Source organism: Fulmarus glacialis, unplaced genomic scaffold (assembly GCF_000690835.1).
Source record: "Fulmarus glacialis isolate BGI_N327 unplaced genomic scaffold, ASM69083v1 scaffold26056, whole genome shotgun sequence".
Lineage (NCBI taxonomy): Eukaryota > Metazoa > Chordata > Aves > Procellariiformes > Procellariidae > Fulmarus > Fulmarus glacialis.
Window position 1 is genome coordinate 63,420 of NW_009216608.1, and position 23,547 is coordinate 86,966.

The 23,547-nt window shown below is 42.0% G+C and overlaps 1 protein-coding gene across 1 annotated transcript; it reads right to left on the minus strand.

Moving 5' to 3' along the window:
* Window positions 1-687: 687 nt before the first annotated feature.
* Window positions 688-22,201, minus strand: RAVER2 (ribonucleoprotein, PTB-binding 2; the record flags this gene model as incomplete). Its single annotated transcript, XM_009579377.1, has 10 exons — window positions 688-1,070; window positions 7,763-7,908; window positions 8,269-8,380; window positions 10,395-10,651; window positions 11,750-11,861; window positions 12,052-12,156; window positions 15,525-15,607; window positions 16,559-16,685; window positions 17,567-17,758; window positions 21,732-22,201. Coding segments are annotated over 10 exons (1,751 nt in total), but the record flags the coding sequence as incomplete, so codon positions are not given.
* Between the last annotated feature and the right edge of the window lie 1,346 nt (window positions 22,202-23,547).

Sequence of the window (23,547 nt, forward strand, 5' to 3'; positions counted from 1 at the left end):
ATCCGAGGAGCACGTCAGTATTGCTTCTGCTCTAACTGAATCATCCAGATCCAGACGTCAGAAAACGTACAGCAGGCAGTTGATTTCTTCCACTTTCAGTTCTCTTTAACAACACTCCACCATCCGAAAGTGTTGCTGGTACCCTGCCTTACTGACCTGCATGCCTGTTGGAAGGAGGATGGTGCTTTGCCACATGCACCGTTTTACACAGATGTATTCACAAACTGTAAATTACTTATTCCAAGGAAAAGCTGTGGATTCTTGGCCTAAAAGCAGATAAAGGTTACTTCACTGTCCAAGTATCACCTATCCAAATCGAATGTAATATTGCAAGGCAGCACACAGTATAGCATCTCACTTTTAACAAACATTTATTGAAAACATCACAGAGGCTCTGGTAATACATTTGGTATATCTCCATCCCAGGATTAAGAGAAATATTAAAAATATAAAAGCTGTAAATGCAGAACTCTTAATCCTGGAAAAAGTAAGATTGGTTAAAAAAATAAGAAAAAAAATCACTATCAAGACTTCATCTTTTAACTTCCTCAGTCTGAGGACTAGAGAAAGGATCAGCGTTCCCTCCTCGGTATTTTTATTGCTTTCGGCTGGTAAGCTACCAAAACTCACCAGGTTACTTTGCTTTGTCAGCTTCAGCCCACTGTTGCTTCCAGTGGCAGACGACAAAGGAAACGCCATCCCATCCCTTCAGAAGGCAAGTCAGACTACTGAGAAATGGCTAACCTCCTAGCAATACGTACCGCTTCCTTGGCAAATGTGCCCGTTACAGAGGTGGTTCCTCTTGGGATACTTGCAACCCACACAGAAAGAAGAATTATTTGTCTGAAGTTAAGGCAGCAATAAATAGCAGAGGTACGAAAAGCCTGCCTTCACGCCCTAAGGCAGGAGCGATTATTTATGTCTCAATAAACGCGCTTTTTTTTTAGAGAGGATTCTGCGTAACGTACTGCGGAGCCCTGAGTCTGCTGGCCAAGGTACTCCATGGGGCCAGGTTCTGGGGAGGAAATGAGGTACGAAGAGCCTCGCTTCTCGCTTCTCGTTGGAGCCACCTAAGGACAAGAAGAAAACAAGTGACACATGATCCAGTGCAAACGGTGTCAATAAATAAAGCTTGGGAATTACCAAGGACCAGGAGCCAGTAACCGACTCCAAAGGCCCGACTCTTTTGGCTTCAAGGTCCAGCTATACACAGCTCATGAGTCAGTGTGCCCTTTCCCTAAAAAACTGATCGTAAATGCATTGGTGCCCCACCATACATGTGTTTTTGTGAGGGCAAAGGGCTGTCTGGGCCAGGTGGCCCCGCTCCACAGTGTGCGTTTAAAAAGCAGTAACATAATGGCTGTGCTAGTACCCTGCAGCATCACAGCAGCTCCAGAGACGTTCATCCTTTAAAGTCAGTCACCAGTGGGCCACCTTTTGGTCCTCTTTCTTTTCCCTTGGAGAGCTGAATGGGTCAAACTGTCCTGGCACAGCTCTCCGTGCAAGGCAGATGTTGAAGGGCTTGGTTTCCAGCCATGCCAAAGCGGGTTTGTGTTGCGGATTATGGGTAACCATCTGCCACTTGCAGGCATGAGTCTACATGCGGTACCGAAGTGAAGGAGAGCGCAGTAACCATTCTTTTAATCAAAACTCCGATTTAGCTAACATGCCTCACACCGATACACAGAAAGTCCTGAGGGTCCCAGAGTAGGGTTTCTGGAGAGGACACAGGTGACCTAAGCCTGCCCCAGCACCAAGGGCTCCTTGGGGTACACGAGGCTCAGGTTTAATTCCTCTCTGGGATCCATCAGAGCAGGACATTGCAATATCCATGGCCGTACAGCACTAGAAGCTGTACATGCACATTAAAGCCCACCGCCCTAATCAATGAGTCTTGATCACTTCTCTATTTCCCCAACGTGTCATTAATTTCATTACCAAATGGTGTAAACAGTCGCCTTGTTCTGAAAGACTGAAGCATCTGCCCTGTAATAACCACCTGAACCTGATCTCACCACATCCTGCTCAACCGCACTGCGTGTCCTGGGTTAAGTCTGGCTCCTAGATCAGAAAACTTGGGGTTTTGGTTCGTGTTGGAGTGAGTATTTTAGAAACCTTAACATGTTTCACAAACCAGGACACTAATTCCTTAACTCAATCAAAAGAACAGCTGTGCTGACCACATGTCGCTGAGCCCAACACTTCCTAGCAGTTCTCAGAAGCACCCCTTGCTAATTCGCATTCAGGACTCAAATTACCCTCTGCTAAGTCCAATTTCATTTTAGCGTGCACTTGTCATCATTATCATAAATAGGAACTTGCTTGAGGAAAGAGTTTTAGTTTTGCCCCTGTCCTCTCTCCTGCACTTCTAACAGCCATGGGAATGTAAGGTGTGTACTCTAACCCTCCACCGCGTCCTGGCTCGCATGGCAGAGTGCAGCATCACCACTGCGTGGTTCATAAAAACCTCCGACCGTGCTCCTGAACCTCTGAAATGCAACTCACAGAAGCAGGACAAAAACAGGTTGCAGGGTAAAGCAAGCGCACACACACGAACACACACTCTTAACGGACACAGAGCCTCTTGGGGACCAGCCTGTGTGCCCTCTTCACTCAGATTTATCTTTTGATTCCAGGAATGAGAAAAGTACCTTGCTGCAGAGGCAAACCATACTTCTGTTTAGTCTATGCCAAGGGACCAACCGCTCTCCTCCTGCCTTGTATGGCATCTGGCATTAAGACACACTTCTGAGCAAGCTGTTCAACATCACCTCTACATACGAGCTTTCCTCTTTAGACTGGAAATAAACTGAAAGGTATTAGTTAGCTCAAACCCCAGACTATCTCCTTCTCCTGTTACAATTTCACTTGTTTCCAGTCATATCAGAGCTGTTAGGAACCTGAAAGTGCTATCTTTTGCTGCACAGAGCTAGACGTTTCACAGTCCTTGGCAACGTGTTCAGGTCTTGGCCATCTTTATCCCAAAACATGTCAAAGCCAGCTCCAGCCAAGCCTTGTCTCCTGTCCAGGAGTCATGAATTGCTACAGTTGCGTGTTCCTTCTAAATCTCCTCCAAAAAACGGGAATCTCATGCCAAGTCTGAGATGCCAGTTCCCGAATGCCAGAACATCATGTGCTGAACCCTGCTGCTAACCCCTGCGCAGCGAAGGGATTGAATGCCGTGATGGAGGAGAGCTGCACAGGAGGCCGGGCCCCTAAGCTCTCCCAGATGCGACTGCTGACTTCAGCTGTGGCTCCTCTTGGCATGGCCGGGCACCGTGCAAAGGGCCACGAGCTGCGCTAGAGGCTGGAGAGCCAGCTCGGTGTCCCTCCAGCAGCGCTTGGAGAGATTATCATCGCTCTCATGGCTGCATGGCTGGGGCTGGACTCACAAAGGCAGCAGCTCGTTACGCTGATGGCTGCAGCCACTCCAAAACAGATGACAATCTGGCTTTTAAGGTCTCTCCCATCAGTAAAAACAGGAAAAATGTGATTTACCTATGGCACGAGAGTACAAATTCCTCAGGACTTCTAAGGCACTCAGGAAACAAGATGACCTACTCTCAGACTGAACAAAGCTTCTATCCCCACCATCTCGGTCTGTGTTAAACTGGCCTCCTGTTAGTCCAGACTCCAGCCTCTTTTAAGCTGGTCCTCACTGCTTCCATAGCATTTCCCCATCCCTTCTGCATCTTTCATTGATGAAAACTAAGCGTCTACTGGGTGCAATAGACAAAGGAAGCTTTGCTCAATGAGTCTGGCTGAACTAGGCTGCATCTGCATCTGACATCTGTTATATATTTCAAATGAAAGCCATTTTAAAATGGTTTTCCTCCCAGGATCCAGTTAACAGTATTACGAAGTGGAGGTTTTAGGTAACCTGGACGCTGCTGTGACTTGCTGACTCCACTTCAGAGGTTTTATTCCAGTGGCACTCACTGCAAAACATCTGCAAGTAAGGCACAAAAACCCATCTAAAACCAGTCTGAACTTCCTCCTCCTCCTTTGTTCACTTCCTACTTTATTTCTCTACTTCAAGGCATTTTTGCACATTCACCCTCACAGATGCCATCTTTCCAAGAAGTTTGTTCACAAACATCCAGCTTCTCTTTGCCTGTGGGATGTGGTGGTTTGTGGGCTGTGAGGAGCACTGATCTCCAGGGTGCTGGAGGGCTCTGAGGGGGCCTGGCACTAGCACATCCTGCCCAACCACTGCTTTTATTTATCACATCCACCAGGAACTGCGTGTGACCCTGAGCAACTCAGAATCCGGAGGAGCACGGGTGCAGTGGAAAACTCTGCCTTGGCTTGTTATGGCTCCAAAGTCCACTCGGTGGCAGCAGACGACAAATAAGAAGCGCTTCCACCAGCAGCTGGCTCGGGCTGCATCTGCAACCACTCTGCTCCGTCTCTCCTCTCACCTTATTTAATGGGTTTTGTGGAGGAAGCTGCAAGCTGCCTGGCTGGTGTGATCCCTGGGCTCCACTGTAAAGTGTAGGCATGACCTGCAAGCAGGTACTGTAGTCTGGGTAAGATCCACCTGTAGATTCCTAAATGCAGAACGGGATCCATGATCAACCAGAAGTTGAAAGAAAGTAGGTTTAATAATTCATTTTTACTTGATACAGTAATGAGCACCCAGCAGATATGAAAATATCTGAGTCACACTCAATTGCTAAAAGGAGTGTACAATTCACAGCAGCTCAGGCATGCAGCTATTTCTTGAGCAAAATGTAGGATTTGGGGGACGGTTTACTTTACAAAATTCCTTTAAAAAAAAAACAAAACCGTGCTTCTCATTGGTCACAGAAACCTCAGGCTATATAATGGCCTGGGTGAGAAACAATCCTTCAATAGACTCACTGGGAAATAACGTTATGGTGCGCTGTTTCTTGGTAGGAGTATTTCAATACACTCCTGACCTTCACAGGTAACTTTGGGTTGTGGGATTTTAGAGAGAGGAATATTTATGCCAGATATAATCAAAAGCGTGAGTATGAATCCTGGAGAGTAACTGTGCAGGCATGCCCTGCAGAAGGTGACCATGCAGTGCCATTCGTCCCACACATTCCAGCCCCTTATTTCTGCAGTACCGACGGCAGCAGCCACTATCAACAAACAAAGCAAGTGTCCAGAGTCCAAAAGCACCCTTACAGCTGATGGGAGAAACAGCCAATGGAGACAGGAAGAAAATAAAATTATTTCTCACCTCAGAGGCTTCACTTTCAAATTCATCGACTCTTGCCTGGGTAGAGTTATATGCCTGAGCATAATGCTGATACCACTGCTGAACAGCCTCCTATAAAGGAGGAAAAAACCTCTTCCCATTAGCTGTCTATTAAGATCACTTTAAATGAAAACAATTCTTACGGCCTCGCAGGACATGAGAATGAATAAAAGGCAAAGCTCTCCAAGAAGCATCAAAACATGTTTAACACCAGTGATAAAGCTCAAACCAAACATTTAAAACTACGGTAAGTGCTTAAAAGATACACAAGGCACCACTGCTTTGGCAGCGGATGCAAGTACTATGTAATTTCTGTTACAGGGAAGGAACAGACAGTACAACTAGAGCTGAATGATGACATGTGGCATCTCTGCACCTAAGTGACATCATTTGTATCCATCATGTTACTAAAGATAATCCTAATAACACTAATAATACAATACCACTGATTTTTTGGACAGTATTTTAAGGTTTTGGGGTTAGGAACTACCTCCCGGAGACATCAAAATGAATTTAAAGCCAATAATCAGATTCAAACAAAATATTCAAGACTACGTTAGTGCTTACATGAAACACACAGCACAACGGCCCGCAGGACATCTCTCTCGCTTCTCTAACCCACAACTGTCACCAGATCTGATCTGACTAGGAGATAGGTCTGGCCCCTGGCAAAGCTCCCTGCTGCAGCGAACGCCGTGCAGCGACCCCGTCCCCTCCACCCCTCCTGGCCAGGCTGAGACCCTCCTAATACAAAACAACCCCTGTGCCCACCCATGCGCCCGCGCTCTGTCCTCCAGAGCCAACCGACTCCCATAGCAGCCCTGCTCTACCCCAGAAGTTTTGGAGCAATAGAGATTTCCTTGCCAGCAGCCTAGGAGAAAAGACGACAGCTTGTTTCTGTCTCCCTGCCGTAGGAGGAGAGATCAGGAGACTCTGGGAAGGAGGAGGTGATGGGGACAGGGCAGGAGAGAGGGACCTACAGCACAGCCAGGGTGGGTGTCTCAGCGCAGACCCAAGATTTTTATACAGGTTACCTGACAGCACTACAATCCAGTCCTTGTATTTGATTTGTATACAATTATATTGCTACGCAGACTAGTGACGGCTAATGAAAATATGGAAATGTTATTTCACAGAATGTCCCAATGTCTGTGAAACTCAGTGCTTGCTCTCAGTACTACAACAAAACACTCTCCAGATGAGGGCCAGCCCTCCACCTTAATGGTCATGCTTGATCACTGAATGGGGCAAATGGCGGAAATCCCATGCAGTAAAACCAGCTGGCAGAGACTGCAAAAATTCCCCAAGCTATATGGGAACTTCTGGTAGACAGAACACGCTCTTCTCTGGGATCTAGCCAAAGTTCAAGGAAACTTTAAAACTTCTCGGGAAAGGAAAGAGAAAAACGTCATGTTTTGAAAACAGACAAAAGCCAAGCCAGAAGTTATAAGAAGAAACTTTTTAGCCAACTGCACTGAATTCAGGTTCTCAAGAAGCAGTCTTTCAATGGTTATGATACTGCAGCGGGGAATGTGCTGAGTCTTTTTTTGGCTGGCATTAGGCATACTTTGTGCTAAATCTACTCTGTACGCTGAAAGAGATAAACTATCAGTGAAGAGGACCTACAAGGTTCAATCTGAAGAAGAGGGTGGGCTTTGGTTGCAGGAAAGCCTAGGAACCGCTGAAGAGTCGTTCATGATGTTGAGCAATGCTGTTCAACTGCAGACAGGGCTATCAGACCACATACAGCCAGCTGAACATGAGCCAGCAGTGTGCCCAGGTGGCCAAGAAGGCCAACGGCATCCTGGCCTGTATCAGAACTAGTGTGGCCAGCAGCAGGAGGGAGGTGATCGGGCCCCTGTACTCGGCCCTGGTGAGGCTGCACCTCGAATCCTGTGTTCAGGTTTGGGCCCCTCACTACAAGAAGGACATTGAGGGGCTGGAGCGTGTCCAGAGAAGGGCAACGAAGCTGGTGAAGGGCCTGGGGCACAGGTCTGATGAGGAGCGGCTGAGGGAACTGGGGCTGTTTAGCCTGGCGAAGAGGAGGCCGAGGGGAGACCTCATCGCGCTCTACAACTACCTGAAAGGAGGTTGTAGCGAGGTGGGGGTTGGGCTCTTCTCCCAAGTAACAAGCGATAGGACGAGAGGAAATGGCCTCAAGTTGCACCAGGGGAGGGTTAGATTGGACATTAGGAGACCTTTCTTTACTGAAAGAGTGGTCAGGCCTTGGAACAGGCTGCCCAGGGAAGTGGTGGAGTCACCATCCCTGGAAGTATTTAAAAGACGTGTAGATGTGGTGCTTAGGGACATGGTTTAGTGGGCATGGTGGTGTGGGTTGACGGTTGGACTCGATGATCTCAGAGGTCTTTTCCAACCTTAATGATTCTATGATTCTATGTGTACCAAGAAGTGCATTAAGAGTACACAGAGAAAAACAATGAGCAACTCAGGGAGCAGATCTCTGCCAAAAATCCTGCTACCAGAGCTCTAAGTGACAAACCAGGCTTCAGAAGAAAGTGCTGCAAAACAACGTACCTGTGTATATTCCCCATGCTGTTGAGAGTAATTAAAATAATTTTCCATTGCATGTTGTGATGTAGTTCCCTGAGACACAGCAGCATCCACGATATTGTTTGAAAGTCCGGTCTGCTGCGGTGGACTAGAGGCTTTGCTGGCAATTGCTGTTCGTAACACAAAGAATACACGGTTTGTATAAACACACGGTTTGTATAAACTGCACAAATTAGGTTGCACTCTTGTTTAGCAATATTCTGGGATTAAAACAGAAATTTGCTACTTCAGATTAGGCTGTGCTCAAAATTAATCAGTGCTACTAATAATTGAAAGGCTTTCTAGAAGTTTGTCTGCATCAGTAAGCCTGTTAACTCTGAGGATAGATTACATCGCAATTTTAAGACAGACTACAAAATTTTCTTAAAGATAAATGTTGTGGTCACTGGAATTACCTGCCAAACAGAATAATGATTTGCCACACTCTGGTCAAGGAAACTTGCAACTAAAACCGCTAAATGTTTGCTTACCTGGAAGACATATACCAGGCAACACACTTGCCAAATTCAAGTAGGGGTTGGTACTAAGACGTATTTCTTTTGGTGGTTCTCCCAGCAGCGAAGTCTGTTTTTTCAAGGGAGTCTGCAAAACAATTGGACAGGTCAGTTTGCATTATATTCATAAAACATTTGTCAGAAATAAGGGAAGTGTCCCAGCAGGATTTTGAAAAAAGCTTAGCCCTATGAAATTTAACAGGAAAACTTTTAAAATAAATACTGGGGACAACTATCTGGACACATTGCATGTACTTTTTTCTTGCCAAATAATTTTGTAGGAATGTTTCTCTTTAGACTGTAAGTTACTAAAGGGTATTAAAAACAAACAAACAAAAGAAAACCTTTTACATTCAAGTAAAGGAATATCATCATAACAACTCCAGATGTAGGGAGTTAGCATTAAGCACATGGCCAAGACAAAATCAACTCTTCTCACCCAGAGTCACAAGAAAAAAAGTCACAAAGGAACCCTGGACTGGAGAGATGACACTGTCTGCAATCTGCCATTATAACACATCTTACTGATCACTCTATTTATGAGCCCTTACTTAAAAGGGGAAAATATTTGAGTGGAAATGAAGTGTCAGCACTGACTCACTCCTCCAAACCACCGAAAATGTTTTCCTACGAGGGACTAGGAAGGGTACACTACCAGCTTATTTCCCTTTAGCTTATGTTAGAACAAATACCAGAAATAAGGATGAAGTAGCTATAGCCAGTTACACAGCTTGTCTGAAATACATAGCTCAAAGACCTTTCTTACAGTATTCTACTCTACATCTACTCCGTTCATTTTTCCAAAGCCCACTAAGGAAAAAAAAAATCCATTCTTTTAATGGATTAATACTATTTTCAGTAAAATAGTGAGACCAGTTTTTAAACACAAAAAGCTTCAACAGAGCGCTGAAATTCTTCATCTGGATGCAAAAGCAGGCCTTTAAGACAGTATGACCCTTCAGTATCAGCATACAGATTGTGGCTGTCTTGTCAAGGAAGTGATTTTTGCAAACTGGGCCTTCTGTCTACTGATGCAGAAAAGAAAGCAATTAAAACATCTACGAGGATTTCAAAAAAGAACTTTTCCTGATAAACAATATTCGTAGAAATAAATTATTTACCTAGACTTCTAATGGTTTAATTACATTTCCTTTTAACTGAAATGCTGAAATAGAACACTGATTTTATATATCTATACACATACACCCTATGTATTCTATCCATGTGTATCTATACATCGGTAAAATTCCACTTCATTACAGTAAAAAATGATTTAAAAAATGAAAAGTGTACTTTCTGAAGCAGGACCAAATCTGTCAAAGCTGTCTAACAAAGGCAGACACCAATACTGTATATAAACTAACCACTTCAGATGCTTCAGAAAATATGTAAGGAAAACACAGATCTGATCTGAATTAAGAACATGTTTCCCCATAAATGTCAAAGTATTTATGTATATTATAAAAAAAGTAAATTCTGTTAATGACAGGAAAAAACTTCTGAAAAAACTAGACCATTCTGGTTCAACTTAAATCCCATCCCATCATCCTCCCACCCCCTGTCTTCAAGGGATTAAATATTAAAACTGATACAGATTAAGAATATGTCAGCTATGGCTAAGAGGGTACAGATTAAAAGTGGAAAATTTACATACACATATATATACACACACACACACACACACATACACCCCCACACCCCCCACCTGGAAACCCAAAGGCCCTACATAGCACCAGAATTGCTCTTAATTAGTCATAAAATTCAACCACAAGTCCATTTTCAGTCTTTAAAAGGGACATTGCCCTTGAGATAATTTCATCATCAAATATTATGAGGCATACACATGGAAAAAAAACCCTCCAGCATTGTAAAAAGATTCCTTTGTTAATTCATTTGGACCACCAAAGAGCATTATTGTTCTCTCCCTATTATTCATAACTGAAATGACCTTAAAATGTCTCATGAATGATCCTGTGATCTACCAAATTTCATAGTGAAGAACTACAATAAGCAGTTGCAGTTAACTCTTAAGCATGTTAAAATAAAAAAGAGAAAATCCACACAAAAGAAAAAAGAAAATATTGGTATTCGATGTTCCTTACCCCCAAACTTGTATCAGTACTTTTTAGTTGATTTTGTTGTTTGGCATGTCCAGCCCGCAAAGCTCCCGCAGAAAGATTTGTTAAGGTCTGATGATAAGGCTGTGATCCCGAGACAACCGCTTCGGTAGCCGATTGTTTATCTGGGGCGTTATTTTGCCCTGGTATAGCTTGTCCAACAATGTGCTGATTCGGAAAGAATGGCAGCATGCCCATCCCTGCTGTTGCTGCTGCTGTTTGAATTGGAGTCAGATTAGATGCTGCAGTCAACCATAAATGGAGAAACTTTTCGGTTAGACAAGATTTATCAGTACATTTTGTTTGTGGTTTTTACTAAGTGATGAGAAAAACATTTAGAGATCTATTTTACAGCTGCCCCAGAACACTGGATTCTGATGATAGTTTTTATTCTTTCACCATCCCAGGAGCAAACAACTCTATTTAAAGCTAATACAATAGAAGCGAACTCTGACTTTTCTAAACATTCACTATGATAATAAGTTACTTAGCGTTTCCTGTCACTTTCAAAAAACCTGTGAACAACATCCTAGAGGATTCTGTATTGGAATAGAGAGGAAAAAACCCACCTCAACTGGCATTAGTAAAATTCCTTTTACAACCAGAAGAGCTAGAAAGTATTCTCCAAACTTAAAATCCAGACATTCAGAATAGGTTTCTTCCCCACCCCTGCAAGCCCGTCCTTGCTCCTGGTTACTACCATTTCTCAGACCACATCTAGAACTGCAGAATACATGGTTCTCAGTGGAGGAAACAAAAAAGATGCACTAAACAGTATCACAACTGATCTTTCCTCTGCGGGCATCACTGGCGCAGAAATTTGCATTCAAAATTGACATCTGTCACAGACTGGATGTTAAAGCTCTATTGCTTAATGAAATGAATGCAAAAAACCTATTTGTGGTGCTTCTTCAGCTAGTCAGATTTATCTGCTCTGAAACACAAACCCCAAAATTTTGGTCATATTCCAAGTGTACTAAAAATGGTAGTAACTGAGCAAGCAGAATATTTAACAACCTGCAAATATTCAGCCAATGCCACATTGTACTCTTTCTTCCCTGACAAACAGAGGAGAGAAGCCAGGCAACAAGGCAAGATATTTCAAGTTTGTTTCCTGCTTAAACTAGCAGGTTACAGTTGGTTATACAGATACATAACTTGTTACCTTGCTTAACTATATAACTATATAGCCTGCATTATTGTCCAGCTCTCCGCCTACCTTACTGTGCAGTGATAAGGTTCAAACATATTATTGCTTTTGCTAAAATGGGAGAAAGTAAGGAGCATAATTTCAAGCTGAGCATTTCTACTGATTCGGTATGAAATAAAATGTCATTTACACTTAAGAGCTTCTCCACGGGTTCCCATGCCTGAACTCACTGATGGCATTACCCCTATTCCCAGTACTGTCTGAAGCAGCATTGTTGGAGGTTCTCCCAGCAAACCCGGTTTCTATAAGGAAGAACAGAAAACTGTGTAAATGATTAAAACAATCTGTCTGTAGGTATTTCTTACAACTTTCACATTCAGTTAATCTTTTTAGAAGCACTAAACTGTTAAATTACACTAGATGAAGAAAATTATTGGTTTTACCAGTTATAAGAATGTCCAAAGACAGTCAAAGTTAAAGTGATGACCTTACACTATTAGCCTGAATGTTTTCAATCTTCATCAGTTGCTGCTGTGGCAATGGTAAGTGAGCAGGGCTCTGCAGCAGTAAGTTAGATGTACTCCCCAGAATTGAACTCTGAAATTAATAAAAGAAGTGTTAGTTGACAGCCGTGGAAAACGGCACATTCTTGAAACATTTTCGGATGATACTGCTGAAAGAAATTTAAATTAATTTCTGAGTTAATACAGCAAAGGAAAATAACTATTTCCTCCACAGAACTGAATTTTTGCTTCATTCATAGAAAGTTATTTCCAGTTCTTTTAACCTCTCTTCCTCCTAGCCCTTTTTTCACCTCACAACCACTAGTATGTTTTCTGATGGCTTTTAAAGGATCAAGAATATATTCCAAATACAATCCAGACTCCATTGCAGCCCCTCTGTCTAAGCCAACAGGGAAGGCTAAATCTGTCTGAAGCCTTTGCAGACAGACTAGATAGGGGAGTTACCTACCATGCCAATAAGAAAGATGAGACATAAGAACTTCAGGGGATTATGAGCTCCATGAATAAGGACTTCATTGTTTGTTCACATTTGCATTGTGCCTTGCATTGCAATTCTAATACATAATCTCCACCAAATATCTATACGCTTTACAGGACTCAGTTGTAACTGGCAGGGACACTCATCCCTTGCTTTACAGTTACCAAACAGTATCTTTACTTTCAAAGAGGAATATCCAGACATGTTTTTCCCCCCTTTTTAGTGGCAACTATCCACACGAAATTCTATTCCAGAACCATTAAAAAGCTTACAAATCACAGCGCCTACAGATTGTCAAGTCTATAAAATATTAATATTTTTCATTCAAAAAATGCCAGTTTGCCACCAGAATTGAGCCACTTAATCAACAACTTTGGGGCACCACGTTCAGACTCTGCTACTAGTATATTCAGCAGTATGTGCTCTGGCTAGCACAGTGGCTTCAAAGAAACCTTAAGTCCACTCTGGATCACAAAACCACATGATGATTCATGCTAGCTGAACACAGGCTTGAAACTGTCTTTCTGGCAGCAGCTCCTGAGCATGATTTGCAAAATACAGGTTGCTCTACAAACCTTTTTGTACAGTGGTGCAAGAATAGAGATATGGGACACTGACTGTGTCAGATCACGAGTACGTCCTTCCTCATTTTTTTGAAATCTCCTACATAGGAAAGATCACCAAAACCAGGTAATGAAGATGGAACCCAAAAAGAAGGCAGCTCTCCCAACGCATGGCTTTGCAGGTTTTGCAGCCTCCTGCAAAACACCTCAGAAATATTTTCAAGCCTAGGTTGTACCTGTGTGTGGTAGGGTCAAATTCCCTAGGGAAAACCCTCTACGCCTATAATATGGTCTTCTGGACTCAGAAATGTGCAATATAAAACAAAAAAGGGCCATATCTAGGTGAGTTATGCATCTGCTATTTTAATTGTCTTAATGATTTCCAGTAGAAATTATCCAGGGCTCTTTATTGTCACCAATACCAGTAGTTGTAGCTTCTAAACCTGGTTAAGTCAACAAAGAAAATGTATTAGTTCAATTGCAAAACTTCCAGAAATAGAAGGGTGGAAAATCAGGTTGGTTAGAATCCTCAAAAGAAAGTCTCCGGGTTAATAAAGATTTAATAAACTGCTGGATGACTCAGGAAAACACATCACTGAGAAAGTTTAAAATGCATTATTTTGGCACATGATAATTGTAACTAAGAGAAATTAAAAGAAAGAAGTTGAAAGCCATGCTACCTCCAGAGTTGAAAGATTACTGGATGAATAACCCATTTGTTCAAATTCCCCTCTGTTGAATCTTTTTTTATCAATGACCTTATAATGTTGTGGCATAATCATCTAAAAATATTGTTTCTACTCATTGTATTACTTTACAAAACCTTGACTATAAAATAGCAAAACCAAGATACACAGGAAGCTGAATCAGTGTGTGACTGGGGAGGTGGGGAGAGAGTCAAGCCAAGATGCTGTCTCTTCCTCTACTTCGTGACAATACTGAATTTCAAGACAATAAAAATAGTGACCTGGTTCTCTGGCTTTAGAGAATACTCTTGAAATAAGTCACTGAATAACAGAAAAATGTGCCTAATAGAAGGAATTGGTATAATCAAATCACTGTCAATAACATTCAGGCTATTAGACCAGGTTTGGATTAACTGAATGAATTAAATGACAGGAAGCTCCCTGGAAGAGAATTAGACTTGTAAGTCTCTCTAAAGAGAAAACACTAAGTTGTTTGGCTGCAGCACTCTTAAGCCAAAAAACATTGGGTCATCATCAATCACACTGTTAACTGTGTAAAACATGCCTGTCTCCAGCTGTGATTAGAAAACATTCACATTGCCTTCCAAGGAAGCATAGACTCTCCAAGGCTGAAGAAGAGCAGCAGTAACTAAATATACCAATTGAAAACATGATTTAAATAAAGGAAGTACAAGCGAAGACTGATGTATTTTTTCATTGTACAGGACAAAAGCAACTCACTTGATGGGGCAAAATTAAGTAGCATTTTAATTTGGTCTTTTTTAAGATCTGTAAGTCTGTGTTTGCCAAAAGAACAGCAGAAATAAGAATTACTTAAGGGGACTTTGTTTTTTAAATTGGAATTTCTGAAACATCAGAAATAGTAAGTCAAGGCAATTGACTCCAGTCCATCACAGGTACTTATGAAAATACCCACCATGAATATTAAAAGCAAATTTTGGCTCTTGGCAGAGCTGGAGAAATCTCTGACAGAACCTCAATGCAAGGCAGAGGCCAGGCAGGCTGCTGGCCAAGTGAACTGCTGCAGGGAGGAGTTCTGGTTGTGGGTACTACTCTAGCATGTTCTCATCACCAATTTCTAGGGCAAACTCATCCCAAATATCCTTTATAGTATCTATCAGAAATTCTGGTGTCCATATGGAAGTCATATTGACTTTACAGTGAATTAAAGATACTCCGAGAACACTTTAAACAGCTTATAACCTTCGGGGTTTTTGACTAAGTAGTAACATCTGCAAATTACTATTTTTTATGGCATATATAGCACATTTTGGTCCTTGCAAGCTTTAAAATGAAGATAACGATGCTAAGCTTCTTGGCTTGAGTAAGATAAAATAATCAAGTCTCTACAGGAAGTGTATATGAGCAGCTCCAAGAGAAATGGATGTGCCATGCTCCTTGAGCTCTAATTCAAAGAGGATTTTTTTTGCCAGTAATGGCAAGTTGTCTCTACATCGGCAGGTGTTAGCAAATCAAAAGCTCAGTTAAGCTAAAATAACTCACTTGTGGATAGTAAGCAGAGTCTGCTCTTACATCCCCATAGGCACCTCATAATAGGGCGCTTTTCTTAAAGACAGCTTTTTTCTTAGAGCTTTTTTTGATTTTAGTTGTAATTTCTTAAAACTTTGAGAATATTTTCCACGCTAAGACCTCCACAAATACGTATTTTGACAAAACTTTTTTTGTCACATACCTGATGAACTTTATTCAACTGCAAAAAAGGTGGGCCAACAGCTGAATTTATAAGGTGAGGTAAACCTGCGGATGCTCCAAGAACTGTTTTAGAAACACAAGACAAAGTTGCAGTGTTTTATAAGTTAGGCAAGTAAAGATCTTTATAAGAGTTATTCTATATTTTTCAGATTTGGTTTCCACGAAACTTTCCAGTATATTAAAGGTCACTATAATGAAACCTTTCAATACACCCAGCTTTGATCTGCAATTAACAGCATATTAGAGATCAAATGTACTTTCATGGAGCTCCTCTAAAGCTGAGAGTTTTGCTCAAAGATGCAGAAATGCCTGTAGTTGACTGCAAGACCACAGCATTACCTAAAGTGCTTTGAAACTTCAGCATTAGCTAAAGTGTTTCTTCACTAAAGTGTTCTCTTCACACACAATTTCTGTGTATTTTCTGTTAGTAGATTATGACACAAACTCTTAGCTGTCCCCGACTTGACTCTTCAAATTATCTGTTCTCATTCCTGTTCCTAATACTTTCACCATTTGAAATGTGGTAAGATTGGTTTTAGTATGTTTCTTCACATCCATCCTAATGAGAGCTCAGAGAAATGTTTTTGGCTAATGCCGTTATGAAATGCTGTGTACGACTATGGTAGCATCCACGTGAATAACAATTTACATTGGAATCAATAGGAGAAAGACTCAGGCTGCAAAATTCAGATCTAGAATCAGATTTAAACTTGCCATTTTAACGATGTCTGCAAAAGACATTTCATTTTAAATCCATTTCTAATATAAACATTCAGAGACCACAGAGTTAATGTGAGGACATTTTTAAGTAACACTGAATTTTTCCCAGACACAATAGTGTAGCAATCCACCTCTTGCTTTCGCTTTCATAAAGTGTGGAAGCGTCTACACAGACACACTGAAATGGTGTCTGCACAGATTTTAAAGTAGTATTCCTGCTTCTCTCCTTTGCTGAAAGCCTTGTATCACCAAGAACAGGGTTTCTTTTTTTAATTCCGTTTTAAAACAACTTACCAGGTTTAACAGCATGTCCACGCAACTGGGGCTGCAGTAGCATTTGCAACATCGCTGGATTATTGAAACTTTTCATAATCTGCACTGGATTTGGCTCTGGCAGCAAGCCTTTCCTATTGTTCCTCATCTCCAATTACAAGAGACACAAAAATGTTAGAATCAGGAGAAAACAAAGAATACATTTAAATCCCTCAAACTTGTCTGACGGTAATGTACACATTTCATTTTACACAGAAAAAACATCTCCTTCCCTGTTTCCTGCTCCTTGTCCCTCAAATGAAACGCCTAACAAACTATTCCCCCCAAAACTTCAAGCATATTATTTTTCCTGAGACATGTTTTTTTTTTTCCCCTTAAACCAAGACAGAGTTATCAATAAAGGAAAATATGAAAGGCACTGTTAATATGAACACCACATACTATCTTATAATAACACCACTCATCTCTTTTATGAAGATGTGGGCTAAAGCTAGCCGAAGTAATGAGACTGTTCTGCTTCTACTTTTAAGACAGCTTCATGTAACACTTATCACATCCAACTTTCTAGGAAATAATTTGATAAGACATGTGGGTGTAAAAAGCTTTCTTCTATATCATGCATGAAATGAAACTATTTCTCCTACCTTGAAATTTATCTTAAAATTGACAAATTCTTGCCCCTCTGTTTTAAACCAAGTTTTAGCTTGTTAAATGACTCCACTTACAGTTACTTCTGTTTTGAACTGGAACAATGTCTCGTACAGAAGATTAAATTTACTAAAATCCCACCCCTACGTAAGTATAACTTTGTGATATCTTATGGCCATATTTTGCCCTTCCTCCTTGCAGAATATGGCCATGCTTCTCCTAGGAAGGAGACTGAATTGGGCTGACTAGATTAAAAAAGGCTAATGCTTCCAAAAGCTTGGCTTGTTTTCCTAATGCAAAGCAGTTGAATCCCTCTGACCCAACTCAGGCTGCTCAAGGGGTATCAAACTCATTCTGAAAACAGATTTGCAAGTATCTTACCATCCTTTGTGCTGCTATAAGTGCTGCTAATGTGCTTCTGCCTGGCGCTCCCGGAGCACAGTACGACACCTGGACTCTCTTGCCTTTGATAATCATGCCATCGGTGACTTCTTGTACTTTCTCAGCCTGCTCTGCAGTTTCATACTCAACCACCGCAAAGTCACCGATATAACTATCTTCATCCTGAGCAAACTGAAACAACATTTCACAATACGCTGAACAAAATGGAGAATTTCAGGAACCTTGCAATATTTTCACCTATCCCTGGCAAAATACTTCGCAAACAGTTGACACCCTATGTTAATGCCTACCCAAATCAGTATGCTGCTTTCTCAAATGTGCTAGATATAAGTTCAATATCATAACTTCATTTGATATTTGGCATGTATGCTCTATCTACTTGAATTACCACCTTCACTTCAATCTAATCTCATGAAGAACTTGAGCTATGGAATGTATTTAATGCATATTTTCAGAATAAAGAAGGAATGAGAAGGAAATTATAAATACAGCTGTATGCTACAATAATTTTTATTTTTATTTTTCAGGATAAGAATTATAAACTCACTATTGTTCAGTTTTTAAGCCTACAATAATAAAAATGTCATTCATCAGACTACACGATAGCTGTTGAAACATGTAACAATGCAAATTCCACTGATATATACTGCCTTTTAGGAGAACACGAAGTCTGTGGTTGTATCTAATGCCAAGAGAAGATGCCAGACTGATCAATCAAGCAGACTGGAAACAGGCTTATGTGTTAAACAATGCTCTGTCCTTTGTTTGCAGAGTTTTATAGCAGAATGAGCAGATTTAAATCAAACAAAAAAAGGGGGTGAGAAGGGAGGGAATAAAGCTTAGGCAAAAATCTCCAGTCCCAAAATGAACAGAAATGATATACTGATACTAGCTCTGATGTGGAACAGAGGAAATTTCTAGATTTCACTGGATAAAAACAACCTGTTCCCAACTATTAGGTCCCACAAACTTACACTAACAATTGAAATATAAATCTCAAAGATTTTGAAGAAAAAGAGGGTGATCAGATCTTTAATGCCACTGTTAAGACTGGCCTCTGAGAAGAGGTCTGGAGAACACAAATATTTTGATATATAAATACATACATAGATATGTATATGCTATGTGTGTGTGTGTGTGTGTGTGTGTATGTGGAGAAGCATTATACTTTATTTTGACATCAGTTTAGCTGCACTGGTAAAGACCTGACGTACTTGTGAAAAGAACGGTTTGCAGCTACAGAACGTATTGTAGTTTCATGCACAGTTAAAAACTCCCTTAACATGTGAAAGTGCAGCTACCAGTATTCTTGCAAACAGATCAGGAATTTTTAAACTTCCCAAGTAAACAGGTACTGAAGAAAAGCCCTCTGTCCCCATCTAGATAACAGAGGAGACCTCCTAGTGACAACTTAAAGTTGACATAAGAAAGGAATGAGGTTTTCTGGTCCATTTTGTTGAAGCAAAGGAACAAAACATGTTCCTGTAAGTCCTAGGAAATGCCATTTTTCTAAGACCCATGTGTAAGTATCTGGCTTCAGCTCTTCCTGACAGAACGTTTCTATTGTCAATAGAGGAGAAATCAAATTGATTTCAAAAAATGGTAACTTTGGAATAAAATGAAATAAACCAGAGTTGATTTCATGAGTTCAGCTAAGAATTTTAGGTAAAAGATCACATTTACGTGATAAAATACTGCATCAGAGTTACCAGCGGAACTAAGCCATGAAAGCAGCACAGGACAGCTATGTTAAAGAAGCCATACCAGGAGATGGGCAAAATGGTCAAAGGGACCCTACTGGAGGGACAGTCTGAGTGCAGGAGAGGTGTGAAGGCTGGATTGGCCAAGACTAGGAAATGGAAGGAAGACAGAGAGTCTAGTCATGAAGATGTAAAATAACAAGAGTGCGAACGAATATTTTAATTGTTTTTCTAAAACATATTCATTCTTCCAGAAGTTTTCCAGACAAAGGTGCTTCTCCTAGTCGTTCTCTATGGAAATTCCCTCCCCACCCAGGTTTCTGCTACCCTGTCCTCTCCTAGTTTTCCTCTTATGTCTCTACCCACCATGTCACACCCTCCTCCTTGCTTTTTCCACTTTCTTGGGCCTTCCTCCTTCTCCTTTCTTTGTACTTAATTTTTAGGTCATCTCACTCATAAAACCATAATTAATTAGCACTACTGTGATGAGAATTCATCCACCGTCTTCCCTTTTTCATCTTATCAAATTTGAACTACTTGTTTACCTACCTCCACCCCCATACCTTCCCTCTCCGGAGGGCTGCTTCCCCCGTCAGCCCATGGGGTTCGCCTCCATCACTCACCCGTTACGCCTGCAAGCCACCACCTCTGCTGCCTCTCCCCACCACCCCTCGAGGCAGAGCCTCCCTCACCAGTCAGTACCTGTTGGATGCCCAGTGAAAACATGAGGCATGACTGAGAATAAATCACGTTTATTCTCTGAGAAACACTGAGAATAAATTGTAAGTTATCATAAGTAAACCTATTTTTCTTCTATTATCATACTTCTATGATCTGCCTATTAGTCTATTACACAGTATGTTTATACAAGTGATAGGTAATATGAGAACTTGCCAAGAATGTTTTCTTGGATATATTTTTGACTGGGTGCCTATTTCCTAATTCAAAAGCATACTGTTTAATTCCTGTATTTTACAGAAACATGTATTTAGTGCCATTTACTGATAGAATGCATACACAAATAGACCCTCCTCACCTATACCAGGTGTGATCCATGTATCATTATGATTTAAGAAGGAAGGCAAAAGTCAATTTTTAAGTGCACAGTAGAATACTCTTAGTGTTAGTTTCTTTATCAAAGCAGCCTGTTATTCTTTGAACTTCAGAATTTTAAAAGAATGTTAAAAAACTGTTGGAGGAGCTGATAACAGCCTCCGGATTATCTGACAGCTGGAAAAATGCCCTGAAGTAAAAAGATTTTAAAAGATCAAGCTGTTTAGCTAATTAAGCAAAGATTGAGCAACTGACTTGATTACAGCATTTAATACCTTCTTACAGGAAGAAAATAGTGGGGAGCAAAGGCTCCTCAATCTAGTCATCAGTGAGGTCAAGCTGAAGCTGGATACATTCAACTGAGAAAAAAGACAGAAGTGCAAAATAACAAGGGATGGGCAGTTTCTGGAAAGAGTTACTTCCAATTTAGGCATCTCCTGGTATATTTGGATCAAATAAGTATACGGATGTGCTTTAGCCAACTACAAATTACTGGGGCTCGAAAAGAGCAATAGGGAAAATGTGATGGCCTGCAGGTGGTCAGACTAGACAGCCTGATGGACCTTCCCGTCTTAGACGCTGAGAATCTCTGGTTACTTATCCCTGAAGCTAATCCCTGAGCAGCCTTCCAAGATACTTAAGGAAAAAGCAAACAAACAACTGAAATCATACCCAACTGCATGACTACAAAGCAAGCTTGCTTTCTACTGCCTGTTTATGGTACGCTGGTCTGCACCACTTCTACGAGCAACATTTTATTTGTGGTCTAGTATCTCACAAGCCATGATGATGAGAAGAAAACCTTTACTCTTGCAAAGGCTGGTAAGGATCTACCTCTTCCGTACCTGCAAGCTTTCCAAAAGACAGACCACTTCTATCACTGGCAAGCCCAGCCGCCTAGGAGATCCCAAGCCTACACCTTCTTCAGTTAGGGAAAAAACACATTAAATATTTGCAGAGGTTTCTTAAATATATTAATTATATACATATATATATTTTCTCCATCATCTAAACCGTTGCACTTGTGGTATTGATACGCTCTGGCTCTCTTCACTGAGCAATAAAACCATCATCAACACTTACTTTAAAAGCTCTCTAAAATATTTCTAAAATTATTGTCAATAGAATACATGAGGAGGGGATGTCTTATAAACGTTTTATTGGCGCTTCACAGGAGTGGTCCCATGCAGAATTCCCAGATGACATCGACCAATCACTGCAAACCCATACCAATAAAGTATCTGTACCACATCATATATCGCAATGCAGATGCATAACCATTCACTACTTAAATGAAAAATAAAAGGGTAAGACAGCAAGCAGCGAAGATGCAAATACAGAGCTACTTAAGTCATGACTATGATCTTCCAAAAGATACAAATTCAACATACCTGGCAGAAAACAGGTTTATACTTTAGTGAGAAAGCTTGGATCAGTTCTTTTGAATCAGCGTAGTCTTTTTGAAATTTATCTACACAAAGGCACTTGGAGTGAATAAGATTTGTTGTCAACTGGTTCACATCCATCCACTGTGCAAAGAGAGTGCTCTCGTCTATCTGTTTCCCGAGAAGTTCCAATCTCGCCTTTGCAGCAGAGTCCTTCTTCATATATTCCACAAAGCCATAGCCCTTTGAATGGCCAGTGACTTCGTTATAGACCAAAAAACACCTCTCAACATTGCCATACACACGCACAAGTTCTTCAAACTCTTCTAATGTAAATGAAATGGGCAAATTAGTAATGCACAGCAAAGCATCTGTTGGTTGGAGTTGCACGGATATTTCTTTTCCCCGCAGAGAATACTGGTGAAATTTCTGAATCGCGTTTTGAGCCTGCTCTCCATTTAACAGAGTAACGAATGCTGTAAGAGACCAAAACAAGATACATCACATACCACAGCTTCTCTACAGCTACAAAGGTAATTACTACACCTCCCCCTTCCCCCGCAAAACCCGCCACTATAAGTCCCAGGAAAAATAAGAGTTTGGGATTTACCCTGAATATGCAATAGATACAGAGATATGCTGTAATATATATTTTTAAATTTGACATTATCAACTGAATGTTATGAGTAAATAACTCAAAGAGTGATCCGACACCTACTGCATTTCCTTCCACAGCACTACAATTCTTGGCTTCTAGTTCATTTTATTGTTCGTTTCATTGTCTCTTCTCATTTGACTGCTGGAAAAGCGCTATCGCATGGATGCGGCACCAACTCCAGGCACCGGCCCTGGTGATGTCATGGCCACGTCACAGCCAGCAGGCTGCTCGTGGTGGTCCACGTCACAGTGCGGTCAGTGACACGCTGGGCCCCAGACGGCTACTCAAAGGGCTGCGCCAGCCCCGACTGGCAGACGAGGAGGCGGGCGAGCGAGGGCTCAGAGGAGCAGGCACGGAGGGGAAGGCAAGGGGGCTGGGGCTGCCCACAGCAATGGAGGGTGACTTCTCTTGTGTTTCTTCTCCTGACAATTGCAGCCAGAATCCTGGAAAGGGACGCAACCACACCACGGACCCTGTTCTCTCTCACCTCGTCACTCGGACGGAGAGCTCTCAACGCTCTACACGACAGATAAGACAGCCCTGGCCTCTACCCCATCCTGGGCTTGCAGGGAGATTCCCAAAGCCATGGGCAAAGGGAGCTCCACAACCCTCTGCCCTGGGTAGCCGAGGCCTGGGCATGGCACGGTCATCTCATAGCAGGCAGAACGTTGGCACTGGTCCATGTCACGGTGGGGTAAGTGACAGGCTTGGCCCAGGACTGGCGTCTCCTGGCTGTCTGGCATTCATACGATAGAAAGCCCTGGCATGAGGCTGCCATTCCTCTGGGCAAGGAGGCCGGGACTGCTCATAGCGACAAAAGGTGGCTGCTCTGGTTGTTGCTTCTCCTGTCTTTGACAGCCACAGCCTGGACACGGGCACAACCACACGACGGCACGCTCCTCTCGTCTCCCGCCTCGTCACTCAGACGGAGAGCTCTCAACGCTCTACACGACAGATAAGACAGCCCTGGCCTCTACCCCATCCTGGGCTTGCAGGGAGCTTCCCAAAGCCATGGGCAAAGGGAGCTCCACAACCTTCTCCCCTCGGGAGCCGAGGGCTGGGCCCCAAACGAGACCCTGGCACCAGCCCTCGTGATGTCATGGCCACGTCACAGCCAGCAGACCGCTCGTGGTGCTCCACGTCACAGTGGGGTCGGAGACACGG